The sequence below is a fragment of the Phragmites australis genome, chromosome 21, assembly GCF_958298935.1.
Source record: "Phragmites australis chromosome 21, lpPhrAust1.1, whole genome shotgun sequence".
In the NCBI taxonomy this organism is placed as follows: Eukaryota; Viridiplantae; Streptophyta; class Magnoliopsida; order Poales; family Poaceae; genus Phragmites; species Phragmites australis.
The window spans coordinates 4,990,747-5,001,970 of NC_084941.1; the positions used below are offsets into that span (position 1 = coordinate 4,990,747).

Below are 11,224 nucleotides of genomic sequence, written 5' to 3' on the forward strand. Positions count from 1 at the left end.
CCTCACGGTTTAAATTTCATAGATTTCTTTTTAACTCTACTCAGAGACGAACATCGGGAAGTCGAGTGTTCAAGCCTTTCTTGAGTCTAAAGTGCGGGCAACGGTAGGGTGCTCGACTTGATAGCGTTTCCATTCGATACTCAGAACGGGACTTTTCCTTGCTCGATTCTATCGACTACGAGCTGGGTCTACTTTACTCGACCAGGCTTAAACTTGGCAGTACTCGAGTAGACACTCGTAGAAATCCTCCCTACTGAGTAGATTTAAAGGGGGCCACTATCGAATATCTAATTATAAGGTATATACGCATAAGAAATACATCATATATGGACATGTTACATCGTATGCTTGATGGACAACTCCATATATTGTGGATTCAAATCTACGGAGCTCGGTATACTCGGAGATCACGAAAATCTATACTAGAAAGGTCTTGATCGGGTTAACCGACTTGAGTACGACTAGTATCCTAACTAAAACGGTTGCCTTACCTTGGCTGATAAAACGAAAGACTCCCTATCAACTATAGCTGGTTCCAAGGCATCGTCAGGACCCCTATATAAGGCGGGGACCCAAACCCCCGGAAGGACTCAACTCGCAACACAATATAGCAACGCATACGTAACTCAATGCAAACACCAAAACCCTGTTAGCGGAGATACTCGGTGACTTCAACATTAAATTAGTTTAGATCTAATCTACTCCATTGTAATAGGACTAGCTATCTTACTTGTACTCAAGATAATCCATATACAACATCATTCACACAAGACGTAGGGTATTACTCCCGCTGGATCCGAATCTATCTACATCACATGCCTTATTTCGTACTCGATTCCTGATCTCAAAGGTACTTAGTCTAATTACGGACATATTATCAGAAACAAATATTCGACAGATCCATCACCATCTCATTCCTCGTATGCACAAGGTTAGTGTAAATATAAAGAATAGTCATCCCACCAAAATTCATAGATGATCTCATGATATACCATTTCATCTATGACCAATTGACTCCTTAAACCAAAGGTTCGTGCTGTCTCAGATACTTGCATTTTAATTTTTTTCTCCCTTTTTTCTGGCTTACAACTTCAGGCCAGATTAACAAAGAGAAACATGCCAAATTGTTGAACGAACAGACCCGGCTTTGAATTAGGATGCCTGTAAATATTTAGACTTCCAAGCAAAGTTAAGTGAAGCGTATCCTCCCCCCCCCCCCCCCCCACACACACACGCACAACAGAAACGCTGTAGAATTGAGCATATCCGACACCATCAGGTGGCCCTCTCAAGAGTCCAGTGGTTGCGAGCAAAGAACTGACCAACCCTCCTGGGTTCGAGGATCACGCCTTCTTAACGAAGAGCTGGGACGTCTTGTTCATTTTTAGACACCATCCAGTAAGATAGCTTTTACAGTTTCTTTCGCTCAAAAGATTAGCTTCGTATCCACCAGGGAAAGAAAGCTCCTCAACTATGCTGATAGACAACAGATCACAACTAAACATATACTGATATACAAGTGCCTTCCTTCCTTCCATCAACTATTTTCGTGCTTTCAACTATGTGTACAACGGGGCAATTCCACCCCCCACCCCCCCCCCCCTAGCTGATAACGTACAGTACCTACAGGGTGAATCATCTGACGATGGCATACGATCATTTTTTTACTTTTCATCTCCACATAAGCGTGCAATGTGCAGACAGAGAAAAAGATGATTGCTTTGCCATGTGAAATTCAGCAGCGTGCGATAACCTAGCTTCCCAATCTAATCATGTTGAAGGAGCTGACACAACTTGTTTGGTCCAATTTGTATCACCATTTCAGTCTCAACCTGGAGGAGTGGGCATCTCTCCAATCTGTATAAATTGTACGGGCCTTCGCTACTCACAAGCCCTTCATCTTCAGATTCCTGTCTGGTTCCAATGAGTAGTTACAGGTGCTGCGTGCAGCGCCCGCGTGTGATAGACATCGCACAGATATGTGATAGCCTCTTACTTCTCACCTACAATGCTTTTGTAGTTAACCATGTAGATGGCAACCAGTGTGAGAAGTGCACCACCAATCTGTACAGGTGAGAAGGACTCCCCCAGGTAGAGGTACCTGAACAGCAAGGAGGTGGCAAAGACAAGTCAAGGGAACAAAAGCATTTTATGGTTGTGAAAAATTGGTAGGTAACTCATTCGGAAGGATCTTACCCAAAAATGCATGCAAACATGGGAGTTAAGAAAGTAAGAGAACTAAGTGTGGTCAAGCTACCTGCAAGCATAAGAAAGAACTAGTTATATGGGATGCCTAGCAGAATGAATCGTCAACAATAGCACAAAGTTCTAACAACACTGTAGTGGGAAGAGATCATACCTCTAGTAGCATTGTAGAAGTACACACCATAGCTGACCGCACTGCCAAATATAGATGTATAGCCAAGTGCTAAAATATCGCTCCATGTAAGATCTTGAAAATGTCCATTCAGAGCAGGATCATGGTTAAGAACAGATATAACCAGCAATGGAAGCCCACCTATTATCATGTGCTGCCATAATGTGGATGTTACCATTTAGTAATAATGTAGTGTCGGACTGTCATAAGTGAGAGAACTATTGAAATCATCCAAAAAAAGGGTTGCAAACCTACAAGCAGCTACAGTTAAGGTAACATCTACATTCTGATGGAACCATTACACAAGTTGGAAGGCCTAGGTTGATCTGAGGATTCCAACAAGCAACAAACATTTGCCTTCTCATCGCATGAGTAATTTTATCAACATATGCAATAAGCATCTTATTGAGCTACATGCACCAACCAGTTCACACAAAAGTCTATTCTGATGGAAAAAGATAGACAATTCACTTGTACTTCAACACTTCCCCTCACGTGGAGGCTCCATCGGGCCTTAGATGAGGAAATAGGAGTCAGTTGCAATGTTTTGTTTAATTATGCCCGCCAAGACTCGAACACAGACTTCTGGCCCTGATACCATATTGAGTTGCGTATACCAACCAGTTCACCCAAAAAACTAAGTTGATGGGAAGAGATGAGCAATTCACTTATACTTTAACACATCTCAATAATAAGAACGGTGGCTATATACATTGAGTTTCACAGACTAAACTATTCATACTTCCAGGAAACATGCACATCAAAAAAGACCCCTGAGGAAGGCTGACTGAAAGCAATAAAAACAATGGTGAAATCATGCTAGAGCATGTGACACAAACGCTGTTATAATAAAATGAATGTTTTTCATCTGCCGATAACATACCCATCCTGTTGCCATGATTGGATCTGAATACTTCGACACCCAGCGGACCATAATAGTTCCAACTGCCATGCTTTGAGCTGAGAGTAACATCCACCATTCCCCACTTCCCCAGATTGTCGTGTCATTTCCTTCAACTGAGAGTGTTGGAACCTGAAACACAGTTATAGTACTATACACAATCCATAAATATAAGCAAAAAAATTGCAAAAAGAAACATTAAATTGGCATTCCAGGTCCAAATTTCATAAAGTTCAAAATGACCAGAAATCACTATTCATCATTTTATAGATAATATGTGAATATACACAGTTTTACATAGCAACAGCGGGAAAGAATTTAGAACTGTTGCAGAAGACAAATGGTTTAAACACTATTATGAGGGTTTAGATAAATCAGTTAAGCAGGTTCGATCCAAACAGTTGCATATTTGTATCAATAAAAAGCGAGCACATTTTTCTGCAAGGAATCTTCGCTTCCCAAACAATTTAATTATGCACTTGACATAGAGAAAATAGTACTCATGTCATTATCAATGTAGGTTGTCATCATGGTAAAAATATGAGGATTGGTTAATGTGGTCAATATATTGTATTGAGCCTCGAGAGCTAAATATATAGAGTACTGATGACTTGGATATCAAGAAACCCTAGAGATAGGATGAAATCTAATTCTATCCTACCATAATAATCGGATCCTTGTGTATCCTATATCATATACTCTAACATCCCCCCGCAGTCGCAACGGGAGCGTCGCAGACGATGAGACTAAAGAGGAAGACAAATGACATCCCCCGTAGTCGAAACAACACGATGCAGGTGCTGTGACTAGAGAAACCGACGAGTTGCTCATGCAGATGGTAGCCCTTTGTGCCGAAGTTGAGGTAGCCGAGAGCGAGGCGAGTAGCCGAGAGCGAGGCGAGTAGCCGAGGTCGAGGATGTCGTGCGTGAGATAGCCATGGTTGACGTAGCCATAGTCGGGGTTGTCGGGGTCGAGGGAGACGCGCATGAAGCCATAGGCGCCAGAGGCACCATGGAGACAGGCGCAGGGAGGCCCAAGGGAAGAAGACAGTGACGTGGACGAGGCGATCGTTGAGAAGAGATCAATGCCGAAGTCAACAGAGTCGAGGTCATTGATGACGAGGCGTGCACCAGGTTTGCCAAGCTCGGGAACACGTCGAGGACGAAGGCACGCACCTGTGTTGCCAGTACCGGACGCGTGAAGGTAGGGAGTCCAACCATACGCCAATGTCTGAGGGACCAGCTGTCGGCGAAACGGGATCGGAGGGTCCCCGACTCCCGGGGCCAGGTCAGCAGCAGTGCCACGTGGCGCCATGCCCTAGGGGTCGCCTCCCCGATGGGTCCCCGAGGGCCCAAGGAAGACAAGTTCCGGGAGAGGGTGCTCAGGGCCGTGAACAATGGCCCTGAGCACCCGAGCTCCCGAAGAGCCAAGAACCAGTTCCGGGAAGGAGTGCTCGGGGCCAGGATCAGTGGCCCCCGAGTGCTCGGAGTCCCCCGAAGACCCGACATGAACAGTACCGGGAGAGAGTGCTCGGGGCCAGGAGCAGTGGCCCCCGAGCACTCGGTTCCCCGAGGACCCAATCACACAATACCGGGAGAGAGTGCTCGGGGCCGGGAACAGTGGTCCCCGAGCACTCGGTTCCCTGAGGACCAAGAGAAGGCATATCCGGGAGAGAGTGCTCGGGGCCGGGAACAGTGACCCCCGAGCACTCGGTTCCCCGAGGACCTGAGGAAGACAGTTCCGGGCGGCGGCGTGCTCGGGGCCACGGGCACGTTGCCCCCGGGTACCCGAGCTCCCCGAGGACGTTAGAAGCCCCTTGTCGCTGGGCCCCGCAATGGCTCAGCGGTGAGGTGTCAATCGGTGGGAGGCCCGATGCTGCCTCAACAGGAGCATGGCCTGTCACTTCCGACCACTCCCCCCACGCTTATCGTCAGACCCTGCCACCGCCTGGCAGAGAGGCGTGGGGGCATTCAATGCAACGAGGCTTATCACCTGTCCCCCTGCTGTGTCAGACTCCCTCTGACCCAGCGGCGTGCAGGGCGGCTCAGAGGATGCCCGGCGGGCCCCCTCCCCTGCGCCTGCTAAAGCTGGGACGTGAAGGCCGACGGGACAGCTCAAGGGGTGTGTTGTCAACCCTTGTAACATCAAACTGTAGCACCATGATAGCTGCTCTTCATTTATGTTTACGGGAACTTGTGCCCCCGGCTGGGCACGCAAGCCTCCCCCAGTTGTATAAGAGGGGGAGCACTCCATCATCGCCAGGCGGCTCCGGGCTCCAGGCTCCGGACTTCGGACACTCTCGGTCTCTGGGACTCCGAAGAGGAAGACTCAGGCTCGCTCTCTCAGAGGAGTAGTTTATCAAGCTCAGAGAGTCCGGCACTTGAAGACCCGGGCTCCAAATAGATAGACAAGAAATACCATTGTAATACGCCCCAGCTCTAGGGCGTTGGAGATCCAGAAAAGGCATTCCAAGAGCCCTCATAATACAATAGCATACACACAGGAGTAGGGTATTACGCCTCCGCGCGGCCCGAACCTGTATAACTCGTTTCTCCTCCATGTCCACCGGCCCGACCAGTTCCCACCTATTTCATCATCCAAGGCGGATTCAGGATCATCCCCCCGGCCGAATCTCTAAAAAGGGGTCTCTCGGGATCTCTGCGACTGGAGTTAATCCTCCGACACCAGCAGAGAAGGCCTCGATGGTCGCGGTGCGCAGAGCGGCGAGGAGGAGAGTGCCTTCGCATGCCTGCGGTTCCCGGAGTAGACGAAGTAATCGGGGAAGAGACTGCAACGTTGGCAACGAAGTTGTGCTAGACGAAGGCGGTAGAGGGAGGCAGAACCAGCGGCCTGGAGCGGCGACGTCGGTGTCCAAAAGAGCGTGGTGGCAGGACTCGAAGAAGCCGACGAGGAACCTGAACAGCGTGACAAAGACCAAGTGCGCTAACAACTAAGGCGATGACGCGCTGAGAGAGGCGACGTTGATCGGCAGGAGTGTCATGGCGTGTGGGGACGACGATGTAGGGCGACAGTGGGATCCTCCGTTCGGCCGGACCACGCTTGAGAGGGCACGATGGCGCTGCGGAGGCTCGGAACACGGGTGGTAGCACTGTGGCCCGAAGGCGATGCAGCAGCAGCCCCGGTTCTCAATAAGGGGGTATGCGCGTACTCAAGGAGGAGCCACTACCAATCGACCGGGAGGAACTGCACGCGATTGGCTGATCAGACCGAGGGCGCGTGAGGCAGTCAAGGCAGAGGAGCCCGAGTGGAGGCGACGACAAACCGGCAATGAGAGTGTGCGAACGGAGACGCCGGCGCGGTGTGGAGCAAATGCGTAGTGCGGAGACGGGCGACGTGAGCCAGGACACGTGAACGATATAGGCGCAATGGTTGTCGTCAAGCGACGTGCAACAACGTGGTCGACGGACATGGTCGAGCAACGTGCAGCAGCGTGGTCAACAGACGTGGTCGAGCGACGTGCAGCGTCGTGCGACAACTTGGTTGGGGACGAGGAGACGTGTCCAGTGTGGAGACAAGCAGCCCGTGCATGACCCGTGGAGACATGATGACATGTGGAGTCGGTGTTGACGACACAAGGAGTTGCGTGATGGACGGGCGCGTGGACGAGCGAAGCATGCAGAGGACCACCACACGACACGTGGAGACGAGGAAGCGGCCGGAGACATGGAGACGGACGATGCGTCCAGACGCGTGGAGAAAGACGAAGACCGGTGTTGAAGCTGGTCGGAGGAGAGGCGCGCGAAGACGACGAGCGGCGGCGATGCAATCCGATCTTTGATCGGAAAACCCAAAGAGACACCGATCAACGAGTGGCGAGAGAGAAAACCCCGATCAACAGATCGGGAAAAGACTCTCTAGAGCGGTCGATCAACACAATCGGCGGTGCGAACCCTAGGTACGAGCGGTGCAACCCCTAACGGAGATCATGGAGATTGATCTCCCTGAGGGCGCACGGTACGGAAGCTGGCGGCGGCTAGGGTTTGTAGCCTAGGATCAGAATCTAAACTCACGATACCATGTGAGGATTGGTTAATATGGTTAATGTATTGCATTAAGTCTCGATGGCTAAATATATAGATTACAGATGACTTGGATATCAAGCAACCCTAAAGATAAGATAGAATCTAATCATATCTTATTATAACAATCGGATTCTTGTGTATCCTATACCATATACTCTAACAATCATAACTAATATTCATACCTCGAGATTACTAACCACTCTACAGTCTACACTGCATAGAGAACTTTGGAATACGCATCAGCACAAGGCAAACCTCGAGAAGCAAAAGCCCAACAACACCCAGCACGAGCCCTCCAACTCCTATTGCGCCGATAGACTCTCCAAAGAGCAGTGATGCGAGGATAGCAACCGTCAATGGCTGCGAGTCAATGATGACCTGCAATGGAGATTTCAGCTTCGTAAGGGCCATCAGCACAACCGACCAAAACGACAAGCCAAAATGCTTGCCTGACGAGCTAAACAACAGCATGGGGGTTTGGATTTCGCCTTACGCTCCCGAGCCCGGCCGATGTCTTCTGCAAGCCCTCCGCTAGAAACCCCTGCGAAAGTAAGAACCAATGCTGCTTGATTCAAGAACCGTACACAGAACCACACGCTAAAGCTCACGCCTCTGAGCGGTAAACGCATCCACACGCACCTGGAAGCAGGCGGCGTCGACGAACCCGAAGGCGGCGACGGCGAGCCAGGCAGCCCACCCGGAGGGCTGCTTCCTTCCGCGCGCGGCGGCAAAGGCGACGAGGAGCGCGCCCGCGGGGAGCAGCCGCAGCGCGGCGACGAAGAAGGGACCCGTGCGGGGGATGACCCCCTTCATGGCCACCATGGCCGTGCCCCAGAAGAAGAAGGGCGACACCAGGGACGCCCACTCCCAGAGCTCCCCGCCCGCGAACGCCGCGGGAGAGACCTCCTCCTCTCCCCCCTTCCCCTCCCGCTCCTCCGCGACTGGGGAGCGTGGAAGGAGGGGCGCCTCGGCGCCAGGGTCGACGAAGCACTCGACGTCCGCGCCCGTGCCGACGCAATCGACCGCGTCGGCGGGGGAGGGCGGCGGCGCCTCGCGGCGCGCGGCCGCGAGGCGGATGGAGAGGCCGCCGCGGCGGGTGGGGGCGGGCGTACGTGCGGAGGCGAGCGGTGGGCGGCGAGGAGGGGAAGGGAGCGTGAGGAGGATGCAGGCGGACGCGGGACACGCGGCGGCGGGCATCGTGGCCGGAGACGGAGGCTCCAGGCCCAGGCCGGCGCGAGAGGTGTCAGGAGGGAGTGGCGGGGAGCGCGCGGTGGGGCGGAGCGGAGTAGAGAGGTGGATCTTTTCGGTTCGCTCGCCCGTGACGTCGCGGCTCTGCTAGTGGTGCACAGCACAGGTTCTGGTGTTACCGTTTCCACGACAGTAGGGATTCAAATTTCGTCGAAATTCAAAATTTTGGTGAAATTTTATGAATACGGGAGGGAAATGAAATATCTAATTTTAGAATTTCTTTCACTTATATATGAGATCTACAAAGTATAAGACAAAAAATTACTGAAATTTTAACAAAATTTCACGAATTTTGGTCTTTTCATCCGTGAACGAAAAAATTGTAAAATAAAATCGAAATCCCTGGTTTCTAACACACAAGTTTTTTCTTTACGATGCTATCATCGGGAAAAAAGAATACACTGGAAGATTTTTTTTATTTTTAGAACACCAGGCTCCTTTCCTGGAGGTTGCTTTGGAGCCTTGACGGGACGTGCATCCCGCGCAGCGCTCAAGAGAGAAGCTCCTTGCTCCCTTCGTCACTACCAGCCGAGCTAAGACTCGGATGCAACACGCTGAAAGATCATGAATCAGAAACAGTTTTATGAAAATATAGCGAGGCAATAAACGATTCCTTTCCCTCTCCTATTATAGTATTATGTATGGGTTGCGCACTTCATTCTGTTCTTTAATTTCTGCATGTTAAGACTCTCTGGTTAATACTGATGGACATGTATCACCCTCGACTTTGTTAAAATTTACTACTACTACTTTTTTTCCTTTCTGCGGTTGTAGCACTAGCACAGTTGGATATGTCGGCGAAAATGTGTATCAGTCCTGGTACACCATATACCATGTTAGCAGTGCGCACAACAGCACCAGCAACAGCAGCAATGTCGTTGCTTCCTCCTCCTCTAGTACCGCCTCTATTGACGGCGCCGCCGGCACTGCAGCAGCTGACGCCTCCTCCACCGACACCTCCGCCGCCAACACCTCGATGCCTCAATGCCCACCGGCATAATAGCAGCCGTCGCCACCTCCGTCGGCGCCTCATCCTCCTGCGTCAAAGCAGCAGTTGTGCCTCCTTCGCCTGTGCCTCAATGTCCTTCTCGCGTTTGCCGCAATTCTGAAGGTGCCAGCAACGCAGCGCAAACCATCGAGAGGAAGCCCGCTGCACAAGTTGCAGCGATCATGATGATGCGATTAGTATCATCGTCGAAGTGCATTTTTTTCCAGATTTTTTTTTAAAGACAGGAGGATAAAAGCTAAGAAGAGCTGATGGTTACCCGGATGTGCAAGAGCAATTGAGCTCTTGTTATAGTGATTGAGACACTTCTTATACAGTAATAACTAGTAAAATACTCGTGCATTGTAACAGAACTGAAATAAGCCACACAACATGTTTAGATTGCAAATTAAATCTACTTTCCATTATTGAGTGATGTAAAACTTAGCTCAAATATATTTGAATACACAAATAAACCTGTTTGGAACATTTAATGTTGAGGGATTTCGAAAAGAATTCGAGCCATATTGATGGAAGTATGGCCCGATCTTTCAAAAGTTATGAGATGTTTATTGGTGGAGTTTTGATGTTGATGATCTAAAGACTTCGATCAAAACAGATCGAATCTCTCGCAATCACAATATCACTACTCTGTGATTATTAACCGTGTCAAACACGGTTGACCTCAACAAAAAGATTTTTCCTGCATGCAAATCAAGAACATAAGTAAGAGAATAGAAGATGCAATCTAAATTATTATTATGAATATAGATAAAGTTCATAAAATGGGGTTTCTCAAACCGAACAAGCGATAAAATTAAAATATGGTAGAATAATCTAAGAGGGAGACATGAGAAGATCGACCTATGGTTATGTGGTCATGAAGAGGGGCGCACATAACCTGGACTTGTACCCCAATAGATTTACAAGGCCCTACATAGCCTAAAATGGTGACGCAGCATCTTATTTTATTGATTCTGATTGATGTCTAAGGAATCTAGAGGTAAGATCAAATCCATTGAAAATGGTTGGTCGTAAGCTTTCCATTAAGTACAAGAACACCTCAATTGTATTTCGTATGCGAAAGTTGTGTTCTTTTTTTTACGTGCTATCTGCAGACTTTGAACCGAATTTAGAGTCCGATTGATATTATGGTGCTTCTCTCGTATTCCTAAGCAACAAAACGTACAAGAAGTTAGTAGCATCATATTCTTTATTAAGAAAGTATGAACAGTAAGGAAGGAGTTCACCTTGTGGTTTAATTATCGCACAGGTAATCTTGGAATTAGTCCATGTATGTCTTGATGAGTATTAGTATTGCACGTATCAGAAGGAGTGATATCATCATCACATATAGTATTTTTCGCATAATACCTTTGGAACACTAGATTTGGATTTATCGAAATCCTATGAATTTTTTTATGGAATGGTTTATTCCAAAAGAATTTTGAAGAAATTATAATTTGAGGTGAAAAACTCATAAAAACAATTATTGTGTGTTCTATTTATTCTTGTGTTGCATATTTGAATTTCCCCCAGGCTAGGCTAATATGCTGGGTCAAGGATTCTTTTTTTTTTTCTGAAATCAAGATTTGCATGCTGAAATATAGATGGTGTATGTTGCAAGCTACTATGTTTTTTGTTCCTTACCGGTTACATCTGAATTGCAA

General features: G+C 48.7%; 1 protein-coding gene across 1 annotated transcript; it reads right to left on the minus strand.

Annotated features, from left to right (window-relative positions):
- Nucleotides 1–1,399: 1,399 nt before the first annotated feature.
- Nucleotides 1,400–8,644, minus strand: LOC133903464 (WAT1-related protein At3g02690, chloroplastic-like). Its single transcript, XM_062344853.1, has 7 exons — nucleotides 7,961–8,644; nucleotides 7,815–7,862; nucleotides 7,577–7,699; nucleotides 3,261–3,410; nucleotides 2,360–2,531; nucleotides 2,197–2,257; nucleotides 1,400–2,101 (listed from the first exon to the last, which is right to left on the minus strand). Exons 1-7 carry the CDS (start codon nucleotides 8,516–8,518, stop codon nucleotides 1,993–1,995), a joined length of 1,221 nt encoding a protein of 406 aa, XP_062200837.1. The 5' UTR covers nucleotides 8,519–8,644; the 3' UTR covers nucleotides 1,400–1,992.
- Between the last annotated feature and the right edge of the window lie 2,580 nt (nucleotides 8,645–11,224).